General features: G+C 40.7%; 2 protein-coding genes across 2 annotated transcripts in view; both read left to right on the top strand.

The window, feature by feature from the left end:
• Positions 1 to 1350, top strand: part of TARBP1 (tRNA guanosine 2 -O-methyltransferase TARBP1) — a 113953-nt gene extending 112603 nt beyond the window's left edge. Inside the window, exon 33 of the mRNA XM_075596792.1 lies at positions 138 to 1350. Within this exon, the coding sequence (XP_075452907.1) occupies positions 138 to 958 (821 nt within the window). The 3' untranslated portion in view covers positions 959 to 1350. The remainder of the gene's footprint in view (positions 1 to 137) is intronic.
• A 15781-nt stretch (positions 1351 to 17131) lies between these two features.
• Positions 17132 to 19311, top strand: part of LOC142492038 (beta-3 adrenergic receptor-like) — a 45344-nt gene continuing 43164 nt past the window's right edge. The window contains exon 1 of the mRNA XM_075594777.1: positions 17132 to 17946. Coding sequence (XP_075450892.1) covers positions 17631 to 17946 — 316 coding nt within the window. The 5' untranslated portion in view covers positions 17132 to 17630. The remainder of the gene's footprint in view (positions 17947 to 19311) is intronic.

Here is a 19311-nt window from a genome sequence, read left to right as displayed (position 1 = left end):
CAAAATTTAAGTATTGTTGATGCGCATGAGAATGGAGTACACACAATTGAAATTTATGTAGTGTATAAAAATTACTTTAGAATACAAAAATACTTATTTTAATACTTTAAAAATGTGACAATTCTTTCTTTTCATAGACATCGAGATGGAAGGGAGCTTGATGGACACGAATATTGTGCATGATGATTGTCCAGCTGACTCAGAGGAAGGAACAGCTACTAATGAGGAAAGGATAGATTGTGAAAATGTCCAATGTGAAAATGCCCAACATCATCAACTCATGTCAATACAGGATGCTGAAGAGCGTTTAATAAAAAACAGTTCTGACAATCACATTCAAATAATGTGTGTACAGGAAAAAATGCTGGCTGAAATTACTGAAGTAAAAGACATTCTGCGCTGTACAGTGTCCGAATTACGGAAACATAATACTCACATGGAGGCCATAATAACATGCTTAATGAAACATAATGAACTACAAAGTTCTAATGTTATACCGACTTTTTTGCCATCCACCTATGTTGCAACATTGGAGGCTGCAGAGTTTTTACCAAACAGTAGCGATCAACTATTTGACACAATCCCTACTATTGTTACACAACTGCCAGGGTCATGTGAGGCACATGAAAACAATGTAACTGAAAATGACATGCAATCGATTCCATTACAAAATCAGAGTTCTGTGCCATGTGCTGAACATATTGGAAACGAACATGCAACAAGTGCACCAATAAATGTTCGCACAAACACATTATCAACAACAATTAGTGAAAATAACACTTTGATATCAAACATAACTGACAATACTGAAAAATTTGAAAACACTGTTCTCAACATTGGTGTACAGAAAAATGTTTATAAAAAACAACAATGTAAAGGTCTAAAAAGAAACATTATTGCAACTAGCACTGGCACAGGTCGAAATACTCGTTCAAAGCACCCAGTTAATGAACTGTGATGTACTATTATCCTGGAGCAAATTTATACATTGTATTGATTTTCATGAAATGTTTTGTATGTTATTAATATTGTTTCATGTGCATTGGTAATGCTTGAGCATATTCACACATGGTGGCATTTTGCATAACTATATATGTTAAACATTTACATTTACTTTGTGTATTTGTAACTTACAATACAATGTAATATGTCCTATACTATAAGTCCAATTGTCACCATTGTGTCATGCAACAGTTCTATAATATATAATGACACAAAGATTAACAATTGTTATAACATTATAAGTAGTTTTAGTTATAAAATGTCTATGAAATAAATTCTTATTCATGCTTACATTGATGTTTGAAGACATTAATTTCAGTTATACTAATAGCCATTGTTCATATTGTTATGTCCTGTTCACGAGAAAATAAATTATTAAAACTAAACTTTTCAGCCTGTTCCATTTCTATGCAAGGCCACATTGAACATCTGTGTTTGGGAGGTTTCAATCCTTACACATTACCCTTTGTATTTTTACCTTGAAAACTTGATAACTATGATAAAACGGCTAGTTGGTTGTATTCTAAGCAAAGAAACCAAAGTGAATACAGAATAACACACACACTGATCATTATAATTGCTGCAATTTCTGGTCAGGATGATAAAATAGCCACAGTACAGCAAATTTATGCGTATGCAGAAGACCAATATGATTATTATAAATTGCATCACAATTCACATACATGCTTCATTCGAACAAGTAGTCAAGAAGGACAAAAGAACACTGCTTGGAAATTGAATTCGTGCTCTCATGTTGAACCTGAAGCTGCAATTTCAGGAATGTGGAAGGTTATATCATATACTGATATTTAAATACTTTACACAGTGTTTAAATTTGATTGCTATATGTGTATTCACACATGTAAAATATTGTGAAGATTTTGTTAAACTTTTTCATATTGGGTTTCTTTAAAGTGAAGGAATTTTTAAATAAATATAATGCAAGGTGTATGTCAATTTAAAATTTATAATTCAGTATGTTACATGTAAAAACTTATTTATTGCAGTGGAGCAAAATTTTGTCTTCATGAACAATTGCAATGTTTGAAATTTGTTTATTGCATGCAACAGTTAATGAATTAATTAATTAATTGCATAAGATAAGCATGTAAATATGCTGATATGTTTTCATTATAGAAACCATCACTTTTGCCGAGTAAATTAACTAAATTGTGTTACAGACCATTGTAAATTGCAGTACACTTTAACGACATTCAGACAATTAGTTATGCACGTGTGTAAAGTTCATTTTTACTCATGTTGTGTTGCAAGTGTAACTGAAAAGCATTTGAAAAGCATTTGTTTCAAAAAAACTTTTACCAATTGACAACGTTAAATATAAGACATCTAAATAGACGTTTACTCCATTATGTAATTAATGCAGTAGATTTTAAAATAGATTTTAAAATAGCTGCAATGTATGCATGCATGTAACAAATTAAATAAGCAATTTTTTCATTTTCATTGCAAGTACATGAATGAGTACTATTTGAAAAAAAAAAAACCATGTATACAGTAGTGTGGTTTAATGACCATCGCTTTTTCCAACATTTACCCCTCACAACACCACCCTATCTACATCCTGCCTCCTCCCCCCTCCACCCGCTCAACACAATCGCTCCTACCCCCTCCACCCGCTCAACACAATCGCTCCTACCCCCTCCACCCGCTCAACACAATCGCTCCTACCCCCTCCACCCGCTCAACACAATCGCTCCTCCCCCCTCCACCCGCTCAACACCATTGCTCCTCCACACCGGACGCCGTCATGCTTCTGTATCGGGAACAGGGGTGGGGGGTGGAGGGGGTTGACGGGACCACCGTGTCGCCGGGGGCTGCCTGCAACAGGACACACAGCCGTGGCAGCAGTTCCCACGGGGGTAGTGGGAGTTGGGGGGGGAAGACAACACACATAACTGCACAAACATGCTGCATTAGCAGCGAACGCGGAAGTGAGTGATTTGTAAATTGCATCACGTGCACAATACGACATAACCTACGTGCACTGGTGGGAAGGAGGGGGCGGGGTTAACAGAAACGGAGAATAGAATAGTGGCGTGAGCAAAGTAAAGAAGTGTTTATGCCAGTATTTTCTGGCGATCAATTTTGGCGTTTATAGCGCACATAACGGAGCTGAACGTGGCGGAAATGTCCAACATTGCGTCCCTGCATTTGGCGAAACTGGGAAAATTGCGAAATGCCTGAAAATTGTATAATTCGCCACCACATTTGCTATCTCAGTGAACCTAGCGCATTTTTTTGGCGATATACTGGAAACTCGCCACTAGTACACTATTCTCTGCATAAGGGAAGCTAATTTTGGCAAATACATGGCGTTATTACCTCTCTGCATAGGCCCCTAAATGTGTTATGTAAGAGCTGCAGTGCAGTTATAACTTGTTATAAACCAGAAGTGCTCTAATAAATATAGTGAAGAAAAACATCTAAAAAAAATAAAGTGCAAGAAAAAAAAATCAAAGTGGGATGGCTGAGCTTAAAGCTAAGGAGGACGGGTCACACGATCTCCCAAAATTGTTTCCAATTTAAACATACAGGGGCCTATGCAGAGAGCTGCGAGAAGCCCTATCTCGCCATGTATTTGCCAAATATGCCCATAGCAAATCCTGAAATGGCGAGAAACTGGCCATATGATTAAAATCCGCCGATTTTTGGTTTCTTTACAAAAAACTCGCCAGATGGGTGGCGAGAAGCAATATTTCTCCAGTTTTAAAATCCGCCGTATTCTAGTAGCCCCGATCAGCATCTCGGCGCTGATCGGGGCTATAAAATGGAGAGATTTTCTCCAAATAGCTCCGCCAACAAAAGTTGGCAAGAAGCTGGTGGTGAGCGGCGAAATGGGGATTTTTTTTGTGTTTTTTCTCAAAAGTCAGATGATTTTTTTTAATGTTCAATTCATGGCCATGTATGTATATATATCCCTCTGGAGCTATATACATACATGTCTACTAACGGGTTGTTTTTCAAATGTTTATTGCATTTGGTCATGTATTATACAACTCTTTTCCCTGTTTGCTTACTATTGTGTGTGTGAAATGTTATGTAGATTTACTTTTCTCATTTAACATGATGAAGATTGCATGGGCATATGTTGGGACACTGCCTTAATGGTTTAATGTGGCTTATTTGGTGCATTTAGATTGTGGACGATCGTGTTAGTTAGAAATAAATTTGTTTTTGCAATGGTTTTGTGTTTGCATAGCAATCTTGAATAGTGTTTTTTGTTTAGATTTGCTTGTAATGTTTTTCGGATGCCATTAATTGTGTGTTGGTAATGTATTATTGTCGACTTGCTTTGTTTATATAGAATGTTTACTTTCAATCGTGTATTTGTTTTGGACCATTGATTGCAATTGTGTACATGATGGAAATATTATTTGCATCATGTACACATTTTTCAATTCTAAGTTTTATAGCAATTTACTCTTTACTGCTTTGGATAGGTGCTTGCTGTATTCTCTGATGATATGTGTTTTTATTTTCATTTGGATTTGTTTTTAATTTGGCAGTGATGTTCTCAATTGCAGATCGGATGTTTTACATTGCTAAATGCATATCCTTTCCCATGTCTTTGTAGATTGCTTAATCATACCAATATTTTACATATATTTTTACAGATCAATGTAACATAATATATATATATATATATATATATATATATATATATATATACATATATATATATATATATATATATATATATATATATATATATATATATGTATGTATATGTATATGTATATGTATATGTATATATATATATATAAAAAGAGAATGATGAAGCCACTCTACAAATGAATGGGTAAAGGGTGGCTTAACCCATTAATTACTTTAGCGCTTATTAACCGTTATTGTTATTAAGGGGTTAAGTAACACCACAATATATTTGCTATATGGTGTGGGTGGGTTATGTATAGTTTTTTAATAATTATGTTTCTTGCGGGTGAATGTATTGTTTTGAATATGGGTATTGGGGGTAGGGGGTATTGTCCCCAAGGGACGGACGGTAGGCCTCCCGGTGTGTTGGGGGTGATGCTGGTTATGCCTCACAGTGGTGGGTAGGGGGGTGGGGTGTATTTATGTTAAAATATTTATGTGTCTTGTAATAATTTTTTTGGGCACAGACTTGATACTGCAGCCAACACCCAAGGGCACCGCCAGCCTATAGTACCATTCCTGTGCCTAAAAAAATTACTATGGGTTATGTATAAAAGGGGGGTTTAGGTGTTGTTGGGGGCACAGAGCCTGATTGTGCTGTGTATTGCAATGTTTATTGGGGGCCATTGTCCCCAATAAACATGCTACTGTGATTTAACCCCTTCATTGCCTTAACGGATAGCCGGTAAGGTAATGAAGCAGCATTACTGTATTTTTATTATTAGTGTACATGTGCAGAGGGTCTCCGGACATGAACCGTGTTGGTTTTATGTCCGGGGACCCCCTGCTTCCCGAGATACAGGCACCTTTATGAGGTGCCAGTATCTCCTATGAATGGAAATGTCCCGCGTCACGTGATCGGGCTATCTCCATGCATAGGAGATACCGGCACCTCATAACGGGGCCTGTATCTCGGGAAGCAGGGGGTCCCCGGACATAAAACCAACGCGGTCCATCCCCAGAGACCCCCTGAACATCTACAATAGCAATCCTATTGATATGTACACATTTTTTTTTTGCCGCCGAGATTTGTGCAGAGAGAGGCTCGCCATCTCTCTGCCGGATTCCTCTCACAGATATGCGCACTGTAACAGGGGACTTATCCCTGTTCAGTAATGTGCCTTTAATCTAGCAGTGTGCAAAAAGGTAGGTGAAGGGACTCTGAGCACTGCTCGATAGTATCAGGCTGGAGGCAATGTGCAATGAAAAGACTTTATTGTGGCATAACAGCCTAGATTAAAAGGACATGAAAAACAATCCTCTGACGCGTTTCGTCTTGCGACTTTATCATAAAGTCGCAAGACGAAACGCGTCATAGGATTGTTTTTCATGTCCTTTTAATCTAGGCTGTTATGCCACAATAAAGTCTTTTCATTGCACATTGCCTCCAGCCTGATACTATCGAGCAGTGCTCAGAGTCCCTTCACCTACCCTTTTGTATCCTGCCGCCGGGACGGACGCACGCAAAAGAGCAGCTGAGTTTCTTCCCCATGCAGCACACCGGATTCAGGGCAGTAACGTGAGTACAGCTACTCTCTGCCGAGAAGACCCACTCGGACCGTGAGACCCGCCCAAGGAGGGACCGCCGGGTGGAATCATCACACACCGGTCAGGTTAGAGGTTTCTCTCCCTATAGTGGTGTACCTACGGTGTTATAAGATTCTGCTGCCATTATATGATTGACTTTATTGCCTCTTGGGGGATAGGAAACCCTGCCCATTGATATATTGAACGTTCTAGACCCACTTACTGATCACTGTATGCACATTTTTTACAGGAGATGTTTTAGAACACCCAACTAGGGAATTCTTCCCTTACCAGTTAATCTAGCAGTGTGGTAGTTAATTACTAAACACCACCTGCCTGATTAGATTGTTTACAAAAGCCTGCCTTTGAGACAGGAAGTGACTCCTTAGCTCTGACTGAGAGCTGACCTTTGGAGCTGACCGGTCTTGAGCTCTACACAGCAGAGCTGATTTCAAGACACAGGGAAAACTACTACACCTGAAGCTGAACCAGGAAGTGAGAAGATTTTCCCTCCAAGAAACAGATAAGACTTTTATTCTTAAGAGACTGCTTATATCTGCTTATTTTCATGCTATATGTTTTGGGGCTGCGAGACATGCTTAACTAATGGAGATGTGAACTAATTGCATAGGATTTCACAGAAATACTCCCAAGTGAATGGAAGCTTTGTTCCCCCCCCCCTGTGTTTGGATAATTTCCTTATGAAAAGGAACAGGCACAATAAAGCCTATTATAATTTCACATTATAAAGCCTCCTAATTGTGTACCTCTGTGAAAGTCTGTCTACATATGGTGTCAGAAGTGGGACAAGAGGTGTCTTTGTAGTTAAAAAGGACCAGAGATTTTTATGTGAATTTTTTTTATGTTTTTTGCCTATAAACAGTCTGAGAAAAAAAAAAAAAAAAACCTCATGCAGCAGAGATCAGAGTTAAAGGGACACACCACTGAAACTTACACTGCATTGAAACTTAAAAAACCACAGATGAACTCTTTGCCCCAATCCCAAGAGGAGAGAGACTGCTGAAGCAGCTAAAACTTTATTTGCCTATCACAAAGCGTAATATGGTCATTGAAATAGGGGTGTTGCCTTCCAGCCATAGTCAGGGTTCAAGAAGTGAGTCAGCCCTTAAAAGGGATAGGTGTTTGTTGTTTTCAAAAGTTTCGCTGAAGCAGTGAATACAGATGGTGACCCACGAGTGGTACTGATTTTGCAAATAAAGGTTGCCACACCGCATAGGGCTACCAGCTGTGAATGGAGTATATGCAGAAAAGTGTGAAAATTGATACAAGACTGTGCTGAAGCAGGGGGATTTTTTAGCAAACAAATGCTGAGTGTAAAATTGCCCTATAAAGGAAAAGGTTTTTCAAAGCCAATTGCTGAGTGTTGAGTCCACTGCAAAGAATGTTTTTTTTCTGCAAGTAAAAAAGTATGCCTATTATCTTGGGAGCAAAACAGACACCCAAAGGGTGAAGTGTGAATGCCATAATACCCAAAGATGAGACTGAAAATTACTGAACTCAGGCAGAAAACCAAATTCTGTTGCTGAAGCGGAGGGATTGCACCTAGCAAGTAAATGGTGTATAGCAAATAGACTTTTTTTACCTAGCAACTGCACATCTTGTATACCTGATAAAAGAAAATGCATGCACAGTACTGCTGATATTGAAGAAAAAAAAATTACCCAAGAAAGAAAAGTCTACAGAGATGCCTGTGAGAGCTACAACCTCTACAAGCAAAATATGCCCATCTGTAGGACTACCACAATTGGGGGTTCTAGCAAATAGTGGCAACAGCTGCAATAACACCTCCTGAGGTCAGGAAGAAAATTACACCTGATAGCCTAAAAATGGAGGACAAGATGCAGCGTTCCTGTAATGAACCCTACCCCACGGAAGAGTGGCCCTTCCAGTCCAATAAAGAGGAAGACATCTCTTACGGGGAACCCGAACCGAGTCACACCCACAAAACACCCTAAGAATGGTGGGGGTGCCTGAACTCGGCACGAACAGAAAAGACCGCTCTCTTTGATGACGAATATGATCAGCAGGAGACAGAGCGGGAGCAGTGAATCACCGAATATTTCTGTCAGCTAAAGCAGCTGCAAGAAAAGCCTGGCATATATAATGAAGCTGCTAAAATTTCAAATGAAGATGGAGACCCCAATATCCCTGAAGGGACGGTGTCATCCAAATCAAAAAGGCAGAAAAAAGTAGTTCTTCACTTACCGTGGAAGGAACAGACACGTCCGCAGATCCTGTGGAGGAAAAGGGGGACCGAGTTGCCCTGCAGCCTAGAGAAAATGGAGAATTCGTCCCGCGGGTAACCGAATATCCAGAGGGCCCAAGGCAGAAGTCGTGTAACCCAAAGAAGTGTCTATCCGGTGCCAACAGTGAGGAACTCTCGGCCAACCATCCCAGGGAAGTGGAGTCGGAGCCAGTGAGTGACGATCCCTTGACCAGCCCTGAAGATGCACTGCAAGCTGCCAGGCATGACTGTGATCTACTCTGTGAAGAATTGGAAAGGGAGAGAAATAATAATGCTGAGCTACAGAAGACTGTGCTCGCAATTTACTCTGCGGCCAAGACCGAATTGGAGGATCTCAAGACTGAGCTAGATACTGCAAAAGCTACTATTTCCGCCATGGAGGAAAAGCAGAGCCAATCTGATAAAATAGTGGCTACGCTAAAGCGGAAGTATGAGGAGGCACTGAAGCAGATGACAGTCTTCCAGCAAGAGGTTCACACTCTTCGCATAGAGCTGAATGCCTCACAACAGGAGGTCAACAGTGCTGGATAGAGGTGGACGTATCTCAGAAAGAGGTTCAGACACTCTGCAGAGCACTGGATGCCTCACATCATGAGACCAACAGCTGCCGCATAGACCTGGAAGTTTTCAGAAAGGAACTACACCGTCTCACTGAGGAGCTGGACATTGCTAAAGAAACTATTGGTAATCTTGAAACAGATCTCAAAGTCTCTCAGAAGGAGCTTCAGACCCTCAACCTAGAGAAGGAAGTCTCACGCCAGGAGATTGTCATTCTCAAAGCAGATTTGCGTAAATGGAAGGAGGACTGCAAAGAGGTCCTGAAGAATACAGAGACTGAAAAAGGAGAAAGTTCAAGATTAAAAAGAGAAAACTTAAAACTGAAAGAAGAACATTTTCAGTTAACAGAAGAAGTCAAGGAAAAGTTTGACGCAGAGCACCGACTGCAGAACCAACTGCAAGGTCTGCGTACACACCTCCAGTATGCTGAGGAGAAGCAGCAAACGCTACAGGAAGAAAAACTGCAGGCTGCTAAAGAGGTACAAGCGCTGAGGAACGTCTGAATACCCAGTACGTCCCCACAGAGCAGTATGAGGAACTAAAGGCCACGCTGCATGTCTTCAGAGCATCGTTGGAAGCGGAGCTTCGATACCAGGTGACTCTGTATGAGAGGGAGCGTGAGAAGGCTCAGAAACTGGAGCAAGAGCTGGAGAGACAGAGAGACTGTTCCATTCCCTTGAGTCAGTACACCAAGGAGAAAACAGACGCAGCGGCAACCTTGCCGACAAAAATTACAGAGCTCCAGAATATGAAGGAGACTCTGATACAGATTCCTCCAATATGGAAAAAGGTATTGGCTCTGCCCAAGCACCAGTATCCCACAGTAACTAATGCCCGTAAGGACAAGGGTACAGTGAGAGTTGGGGACTCCACGCAACTTCAAAACAAAATTATGAAGTTTGAGCCACCAAAGAAAGCACTAGCCAAACCTACAGCTGCCCAACAGGCAACAAACAGAGGTAGGAGTGCAGAATCAAAGCCAGAAGAATCCTTAGCTGAAGAAGTTGAACTGGCGACTCCGTGGTGTGGAGAAGCTGCAGAAAGACCACTTCAAGAGCAGAAAACTCTAAGGGCTAGTCCTAACTGCTCTACAACTGTTGCCATACACTTTGTCTACAAAAAGAGGAGTGCCCGACGCAACAGAAATCTCAAGACCGCGCACGCGATAAAAAGACTTTACGTGGAAAAAGTCCTCCTCGAGCGACTGAGGAGTGCTGATCTCAAGCATCTTCGGGAGGAGACAAAAATAAACTGGAGAAAGGGCTCCAATCCCAGCGGGACAGAGGGTTCTCTTCCTCCATCCACTCTCATTCAAGTCACAGAGATATCTAGAATGAGAGTGGAAGGATGGGCTTTGACCGTGGTAAGCCCGAGCTTCCCACAAACAGGGGAGGTATGTAACAGGGGACTTATCCCTGTTCAGTAATGTGCCTTTAATCTAGCAGTGTGGTAGTTAATTACTAAACACCACCTGCCTGATTAGATTGTTTACAAAAGCCTGCCTTTGAGACAGGAAGTGACTCCTTAGCTCTGACTGAGAGCTGACCTTTGGAGCTGACCGGTCTTGAGCTCTGCACAGCACAGCTGATTTCAAGACACAGGGAAAACTACTACACCTGAAGCTGAACCAGGAAGTGAGAAGATTTTCCCTCCAAGAAACAGATAAGACTTTTATTCTTAAGAGACTGCTTATATCTGCTTATTTTCATGCTATATGTTTTGGGGCTGCGAGACATGCTTAACTAATGGAGATGTGAACTAATTGCATAGGATTTCACTAGAAATACTCCCAAGTGAATGGAAGCTTTGTTCCCCCCCCCCCCTGTGTTTGGATAATTTCCTTATGAAAAGGAACAGGCACAATAAAGCCTATTATAATTTCACATTATAAAGCCTCCTAATTGTGTACCTCTGTGAACGTCCGTCTACACGCACCTTCCTGCATACTGCGAGGGGAATCCGCCAAAAACATGGAGCGTTTTAAGTCTGGCGAATGGCCATTCTCGCAGTTCTCTGCATAGGCCCCTAAGTTTTCACAGGGGTAACGGAGTATCCTGCATATGGCGAACATAAACGGCAATAATGTGGCGACTTTATTGCCATTGCGGCTTTCATTAAAGTAGCTCTCTGCATAAGCCCCACAGAGTCTTAGCAAGCTCAAAACCCAAACCTATTACATTATTTGTGTATGTATGTGTGTGTGTGTATATATATATATATATATATATATATATATATATATATATATATATATATATATATATATATATATATATATATATATATGTATGTATATATATATATATATACATATATATATATATATATATATATGTATGTATATATATATATATATATATATATATATATATATATATATATGTATATATATATATATATATATATATATATATATATATATATAGTGGTCGACAAATCACCAAAAAATCTACTCGCCGAACATAAAAATCTACTCGCCACCTAGTACCACTTGTGTGCTGCTTGGGCCAATAGGAGCTCGTCACGATGTTAAATCCACTCGCCGGGGCGAGCAAATGTATAGGTTTGTCGAACACTGTGTATATATATATATATATATATATATATATATATATATATATATATATATATATATATATATATATATATATATATATATATATATATATATATATATATATAAAAATGTAAATACAACTGTATGCTCATCTGCATGTCTTAGGCAGGTCTGCAACCCTGCCTTATTTATATATATAATTATATATATATATATATATATATATATTATATATATATATATAGATCAAATGCTTTTTTTTCTGGGGATATGCCGTATCTCCACCTTTTTCTTATGACTACTGTGTAAGCCAGGGGTGCGCAAACTAGGGTTGAGGAGAAGGGTGGGTAAGGCTGAGTCCCTTGTGCCACTGACCGCGCTGTGCTTGAAGAGGTTGCATCTTGCTATTTATATTTTTAAGTCCCTGCTCATGCGGAGCGCAAGTATGCTCTCCCAAGCTTGCTGCTTGGGGAGACAGCTCCGTTTGAGTTCTGAGCGCAGAGCAGGGTCACATGACCCTGCTCTGACCAATGGGAAGAGAGAGGGCATGTTTTGTGCTGTCAGAGTGTTTTGTGCTGGAACGGGGTGAGGGGGTGGGGACGGAGTGGGGAGAACGGAGGGAGGGGAGGGGGGGGACAGAGTGAGAGGGGAGTGAGGTGGGGGGGAACAGTGTGGGTTGAGAAGGGGGAGAGAGGGGAGGGGAAGGAGAGAGCAAGCAAGAGAGAGGAGGGAAGAAGGGGAGAGAAACAAGAGAGGGGAAGGGAGAGAGAGAGAGCTGTGGGGGACCCACAGGGACCACCCGAGGGCCTCAGATCCCCATGGGAACCACCCGACGGCCACGGGCCCCCGTGGAAACCACCCGAGGGCCCCAGACACCTGTGGGATGACCCGGGGACCCCCAGACACCCGCGGGACCACCCGTCGTTCTGGGGTATTATTCCTGTGTGTAAAATAATAAATCATAGTTTTATGGGGGGGGGGGACACGGGGTGGGTTGTGTATTGGTGCTCACTACAGTAAATATTTTTACATTTAAATTGTATTCCTAGTGTAGATCAGCAAGGGGTCTCCGGAGCAGAACCGCTTTGGTTTCAGGTCCGGGGACCCCCTGCTTCCCAAGATACAGGCCCCGGTATGGGTGCCGGTATCCTTCTGCTTTGTTTACATCCCACGTGGATTTTAACATGGAGGAGATACCGGAACCCCATACTGGGGCCTGTAACTTGGGAAGTAGGGGGTCCCCGAGGCTGAAATCAACTTTGTTCAGCTCAGGAGACACTTTGCTCACGCACACTATGAATAAAAATAAAATGTAAGCAGCTTTATCACATTAGCAGCTACCCGCTAAGGTAATGATTTTTTATTTGGGGGGGTGGGGTTGTTTGATACTAATGTGAGGGAGCAGGGGGTCTCCTGATCTGAACAAAGTTGATTTCAGCCTCGGGACCCCTTACTTCCCGAGATACAAGCCCTGGTATGGGGTGCCAGTATCCCTCTGCTTTGTTTACATCCCGCGGTCACATGACCCACAGGATTTTAACATGGGGATGCTGGCTCCCCATAACGGGGCCTGTATCTCGGGAAGTAGGGTGTCCCCGGACCTGAAACCAATGTGGTTCAGCTCCGTTTACCCTTTGATACATTACTGTAATGTTAGAATTTTAATAAAACCCCTGCGATTGCCTGTGAGAGGCGCGCAGTTAGAGTGACTGATTCAGCCTATCTCTTACTGCGCATCTAATACAGAAAGGCAGACCCCGGTAGGACTCACACAGCAGGGACCCCTTCTGTGTTACTCCGGCGGGCCATTATGTCTGCAACTGACCATCTCGGGTCCACCACGCGGCGTAACGCGGGATGTACATGGTAAATGTTCGAACAATGGCCGCTGCATCTGTAGTTACAAAAATTAGTATTTCAATACATGTCTAAGTTTCAACAGTCCTATTCTTTCACTGTTATCAAGGTTTAAAAGTACAGGAATATACAACATGGAAATGCCTTACTCAAAATGAGTGATAACATTAAAGTAATCAGTATTACAATAACAAAGCATGCAGAAACCCGCTAATAGGTAAAGCAAAAGGCTTAAATGCTTCAGGCACTAGGCGACAGTGTGATTTGTGATACTAATAATTATACTGTATGCTTCTAATTCAGCGAAGGGAATCAGTTGCACTTTCAAAGTGAAACATTGTCAACATACAGTATTTATTTTGTACAAATACAATAACATATCCAACATTTCTGTCCCTGGTATGATTTGCCGATGATGACGAGTTTTAAAACCTTTGGAGAGTGCCATAGGACTATCACTATAAGTAGTTTGGTTTCTATCAAATACTCTATGCCCTTTTGAGAAGACATTAAGGCCCATATTTAATAAGCAGTCTTCTACTTTAAGACACCTTGTGGCGCTGGAAGATACCTTTACTTGAGTGGCTGGAAGACTGCTTGGCAAATAAGGTCCTACGTAGAAGTTCTAAGACTGGACAAAACAAGAAAAGCGGGCAAACTTTTATATTTAAATATATTTTTATATAGAAAGGTGCAAATATAAATTCACATATAAAGTATATATACCAGCAAGAATTTGGCCATCATCCAAATCTTGGATCTTATGCTGAAACACCCCAGGGACTAGAGATGTTTGTCCAAGATTTTTGCATTGTTGCACTATTTTTCCCCTGTCTATTCTTACATACTGTATGCATCCTGGGACTATTTGCCCTCTGTATGCTGTATTTCTTGTACGCATCTAAGATGATTTGGAAAATTCTTACCACTTCGGAGCGGCACTAATCCATATGGTTGTATGCAAATTTGTTATTGTGTTTATTTTGTTCACTGTGTTTCACAATTTTTTTGTTGATTTACTTCACTGTGTTCTTTTTAAAAAAAAAAATATTAATTATATTTAAATATTACTTTTAATTAGAATTAAATGTGCACTTGAACCATATCACTTTTGTGCCTATTTAATACTTGGTGTGGTTTTGTTTTTTTCAAAGTGTGAAGATTAGAACATACACTGGTAAAATCATACGATCTGGAAGCTTTACTAAATGGGGGACTGAGATTGGTTGAAATAACAACCCAGAAACATCATTCTAAAGCAGTGTATTGCTGAACTCACTGGAAGCAAAAGTGTTAACCAAGTTGTATTAGTGTTTCAGATATTGATGTTTTTGAGAGAAATGACACACAACCAAACAATTTGATATACCTCATTACAATATGAATGTATTGAAACTTTTCCCTAATGCCTCATTTTGACACTGCCCAAATCCTAAACTGATACACGATGGGCAAAATTAGAGCAAAGTACCTTGATACAGTGATGCGAAGAGTTACAAAATAAAAATGACATTCTTTGCATCCATTTTGCTCCAAAAGGTCCTAAACATATTTCTCTGGACTTTAAATATAACAATATTAACTTCACTTTTTATCCTGTTTCTATAATGTGCCAATACATGTTTCTTATCATTGTCAGTTCCAGCCCTTGGTGGTGTTTATACTGGCTGTGCATCACTATTCCGTATTTGCAACTCAACTTCGCTTGATAATTTGGTATATGAACACTGTGACCATGTGACCAAACACTGCATTACATACTTTCTTCTACTTTGTTATCTAATAGATTTATAATACAATGTCCCCAACACTTGACAAAAGCTATCAATGATACAGATCTGAAAATGTGTTAGGTGTTTGGAAATTGTTGGTCTGGAATTAAAGCGGCAATCCAACAGCCATTTCCTCCCACCCCCCATTATTGGGTTTATGTAATGGCGGCATTTCAAAGCTCCTGCATCCTGCGGGCCAATAAAAAGCTGTGATGTCATCCGGTGCGGCTTCCTATTGGACCACCTGCCGCGTTAGCGTTAACTTTTCTGAGATACCGGCACCCACTTTGGAGATAAGTATCTGGGTAAGCAGGGGTCCCCGGATCTGAAATTAATGAGGTTCAGCTCCGGAGACCCCCTGCTTCAAACCTTCAACAACAACAAAAAGAAAAAGGCTGCTTCGATTGCTCCTTTACATGGTTTTAGGTACAACAACTATACTGTATCTAGCATAATCACACTAGAAATAATATAAATGTCTGAGTAAGGCGGACTAACACTGCCTTTATAAAAACTAGCAATCTCTGCATTGTGTGATATAAATTGTGCTTGTTTCTAACATTTTCCTGGGTTTATAAATGAAATCTTTCAACATCTGTCTTATTTTCATAAATATTGTGAATGACTCACATTTGATTAAGGCAGTGCTTTAATTCTGTCAAAATAGAAGATAAACATGTACTTTTAAGGTAGTGCTATGTTTGTTACTTTACCCTTCTGACACAAAAATTATTTTAGGTAGATGGTATTAGAATGTATTTTTTGTGTCTGCTTTGCTTATCTTTATAAAGGGATATCCATCTTCTTTTACATAATCCACATTAAAACGGAATACTTTATTTAGTTAAAAGGATCAGGAAAAATTTTTTTTTTTTTCTTTAATACGTTTTCATATTGCTACAATCTGGTGGTTTCGTGTGATATCCACCTGTTTATATCCAGTTCATTGATCTTTCCTCTTTCTCTGACATTATGTGGTAGTTCTGCTGCTGTAACCCTACTGAGGCACCAGCAACGAATTGCTATGTTGTTTGCTTTCCTTACTAGCACCGAATAGGTTTATAACAATTACTGTCTCTAGCTTCTGCAGCAGAAATGAGCAGGTGCAAAATGTGCTGTATCTCTGGGGGAGATAAGCCAAACAAGTATTGGACACTTTTCTAGTTCCTGGAGGGAAAAACAGATCTGAGCAGGAAGGACCGTGTCCTTTTAAACTAAACACCGAAAATAGCTTAAGGATTTGTCAAAGCAACCCTGTCAGTGTGTAAACTGTGCTTACAAAGCAGAGAATGAAGCTGACAATAACCATGCTGATTTGGACCAAGCACAAGTGGCTGACTTAAAAGGCATCTGCATGAAAAAGCATCAACTATTATACAAGGGAGGGGGAAGTTAGTTTAAAAAGGGTATATAATTAAATCACGTTTTTTCCATGGATGCTCTGCTTGGCAGTGAATGAGGTGAACAAACGTCTCACAATTTACAAATGTAGCTTTTATTCAACAACCCGGTGGAAAGACACCATAGACATTAATGGGACCTGGAATCCTTAAAGATAAAAGGGGGAGATCAGCCCGGTCAAGACCTGTGGGGGGAGGGGGGATTTCCCTTGGTCTAGTGGACATTGGTCGGTGATTGACTAATTACAATGAATGATTGTCTTCTACATGGACCAGAGGCATATTTCTGTTGCCTTAGGAGATAAATGAAGATTGCTGTCTATTACTTCGGTACTTTGCACAATGCAAGCTGTTTGTGCATCGTCCCCTGGCTGCAAATCATTTCCCTGTCCTGGACCTCCTTTACATCTGACTCTGGTAAGCAAGACTCTGGAGGGCAGTAACCACCAGTTCCCTAATTTCTCTATGCACCCTGTCTTAGATTTCCACTGGAGCTACACAAGCAGTGCCTCCTTACTGCACTGCCTGGCTATCCCCAATGCGTTGCTCCTTGCTCATGTCCTGGCTGACACCAGCTTTCTTCTCACTCTTGACTTGCATTACTACTGTACTACCAACTTCTCTCTGCTCTCTAATCTGTATTCGCTCTCGTTGTCCTCTTATTTGGATACCACAAGCACTGCACTCACTTGTCATCACTTGTGCCTTTTCCATTTCCTCTGCTTGATTCCTGCCTCTTCAGTGTTTGCTTTTTCTTGCCAGATGACTCCTCTTTTGTTGCTCCGCCACACTCCCTGCCCTGTGCTTTTCTCCCCTCTGCTTTCCTGGTGCACGGATGCATCACCTCAGTGGCATTTTATTTGTCTCATTCCATATGCAGAGCTGTCATCTGTAGTATCACGTTCTCCCCTCTAGTGACTTTCACTTCTGGGCTTCAACACGTGTCTTCTTCCCCATCCATGGTGACTGACTGCTGCTGAAGCGCTAGCTGACCACCAGGGCCCCATCTTTTGACAATGGCTCTGCTTCTCCTGCGATCAACAGTGAAGAACATATTAGAAAACTCTACAGTGGGTGGTGGAGGTTTATCCTCTGTCACTACTGGGCCAAGCTCGCAGTTGTCATGGACTCTGAACACTGCCGAGTGGAGAAGTCAGCAACCTTTGACCAGCAACACAAATAAACTGGGTCCCAACAGTACCAGCAGTCTTTGGGGATGGCACAGCAACGTGACAGCACAGGGTGGCTCTGCCTCCGCACACAGTGGGACCCCGTGTTTAGACATATTCCTGGAGATCCTGATCATCACCATGTGCCTGGGGGCTGTAGCAGGTCAGTGATGGTTGTACTTTTATTTGTATCGGGTTTTACAAAATGTGCATGGAGAGGCTAAAACACAAAAAAATGCTAGTGCAATATGGGATAAGGGCACCAAACAGAAAACTACACAGTGGGAGAAAGGAATCCTCAACTCGAGGTCTTACAGGGCTGATCTGAAATTATGGGTGTGTTTGGTTGGCTATTATTGGAAATTATTAGAGTTAGTAGCTGGAGTGCTATAAGACAAATAGTGTGACTGCTTCACAGCACAACACAATCCTTTTTTTAAACAGTGGCATTCATTACACAACACCGTTTTTTTTTTTTTTAATGTTCATGCTTTAGTTATAATAACAGCAAGGAATGATACTCACAAAGTAGATTATATGTTATATCATTTTGTTTTGTTTTTTGACTTGTGAATAAAAATAACTAGATTTGTATACAATGCCATACAGTACTACATTGTAATTACTGATACGGGGCTTTCTTTCAAGACAAGCGATAAAAAAGTTAAATAAGAAAGGTGGGTGGATGGAAAGCACTTTTAACAACTGTATATTTTATTTTCTTAAATCCCAATTTATTCTGATTTAATTGGAGGCCCACTGCTGTGTAAGGGAAGGGGGAAGGTGGGAATCACCGCTGTGTCCTACGTCTGACCTCTCATGTCACTTTAGATGACCTCAACACGTTTTGTGCTACAAACACTTTGTCAGGGAGTAATCTCTCACTCTAAAAGCATCCCTTTTATAGGGAATGCCTCTAATTACATACACTCCTGCTGTTTCAAATCAATTACCTTATTCAACTCCACCCTAAAACAACATACACAAACATTACATCTCTAATCCCTAAAATGAATACACAAAACATACAGTACATGCATCAACCATACTACCTAACATTATTTATAAAATGTAACCCTTTCCTAGAACTCCCTCTATACATGAATAAACTCTATAACAAATAGATCAATACTATACATAAAGATCTTACATTTCTTAGTACTGATTCCCTACTAACTACACCAAGCATGTCAAACTCAAATGCTAACAAGGGCCAAATAAACAAGGTTTAAGTCTAGGTGGGCCGCAAAAAAAAACAACTTACATTTTCATAGAAACGTAGGTTTATTTCGAAAAGTAGTGTGTGTGTGTGTGTGTGTGTGTGTGTGTGTGTGTGTGTGTGTGTGTGTGCGCGTGTGTGTGTTGACCTCACTAACCGAACCAAAAAAAAAAAGCCAGACGTGAATGACTTCTGAACACATTAACCAGTGTCAGGATGCCCCCCTCTTAACAATTTCCAAAGCAGCAATCCCACCTGGGATCTTACCTGATCCGCAGTCCCTCAAGGTACTATACTGGAGGGGAGGTA

Source organism: Ascaphus truei, chromosome 4 (assembly GCF_040206685.1).
Source record: "Ascaphus truei isolate aAscTru1 chromosome 4, aAscTru1.hap1, whole genome shotgun sequence".
Taxonomy (NCBI): domain Eukaryota; kingdom Metazoa; phylum Chordata; class Amphibia; order Anura; family Ascaphidae; genus Ascaphus; species Ascaphus truei.
This window is presented reverse-complemented; position numbering and strand designations above follow the sequence as displayed.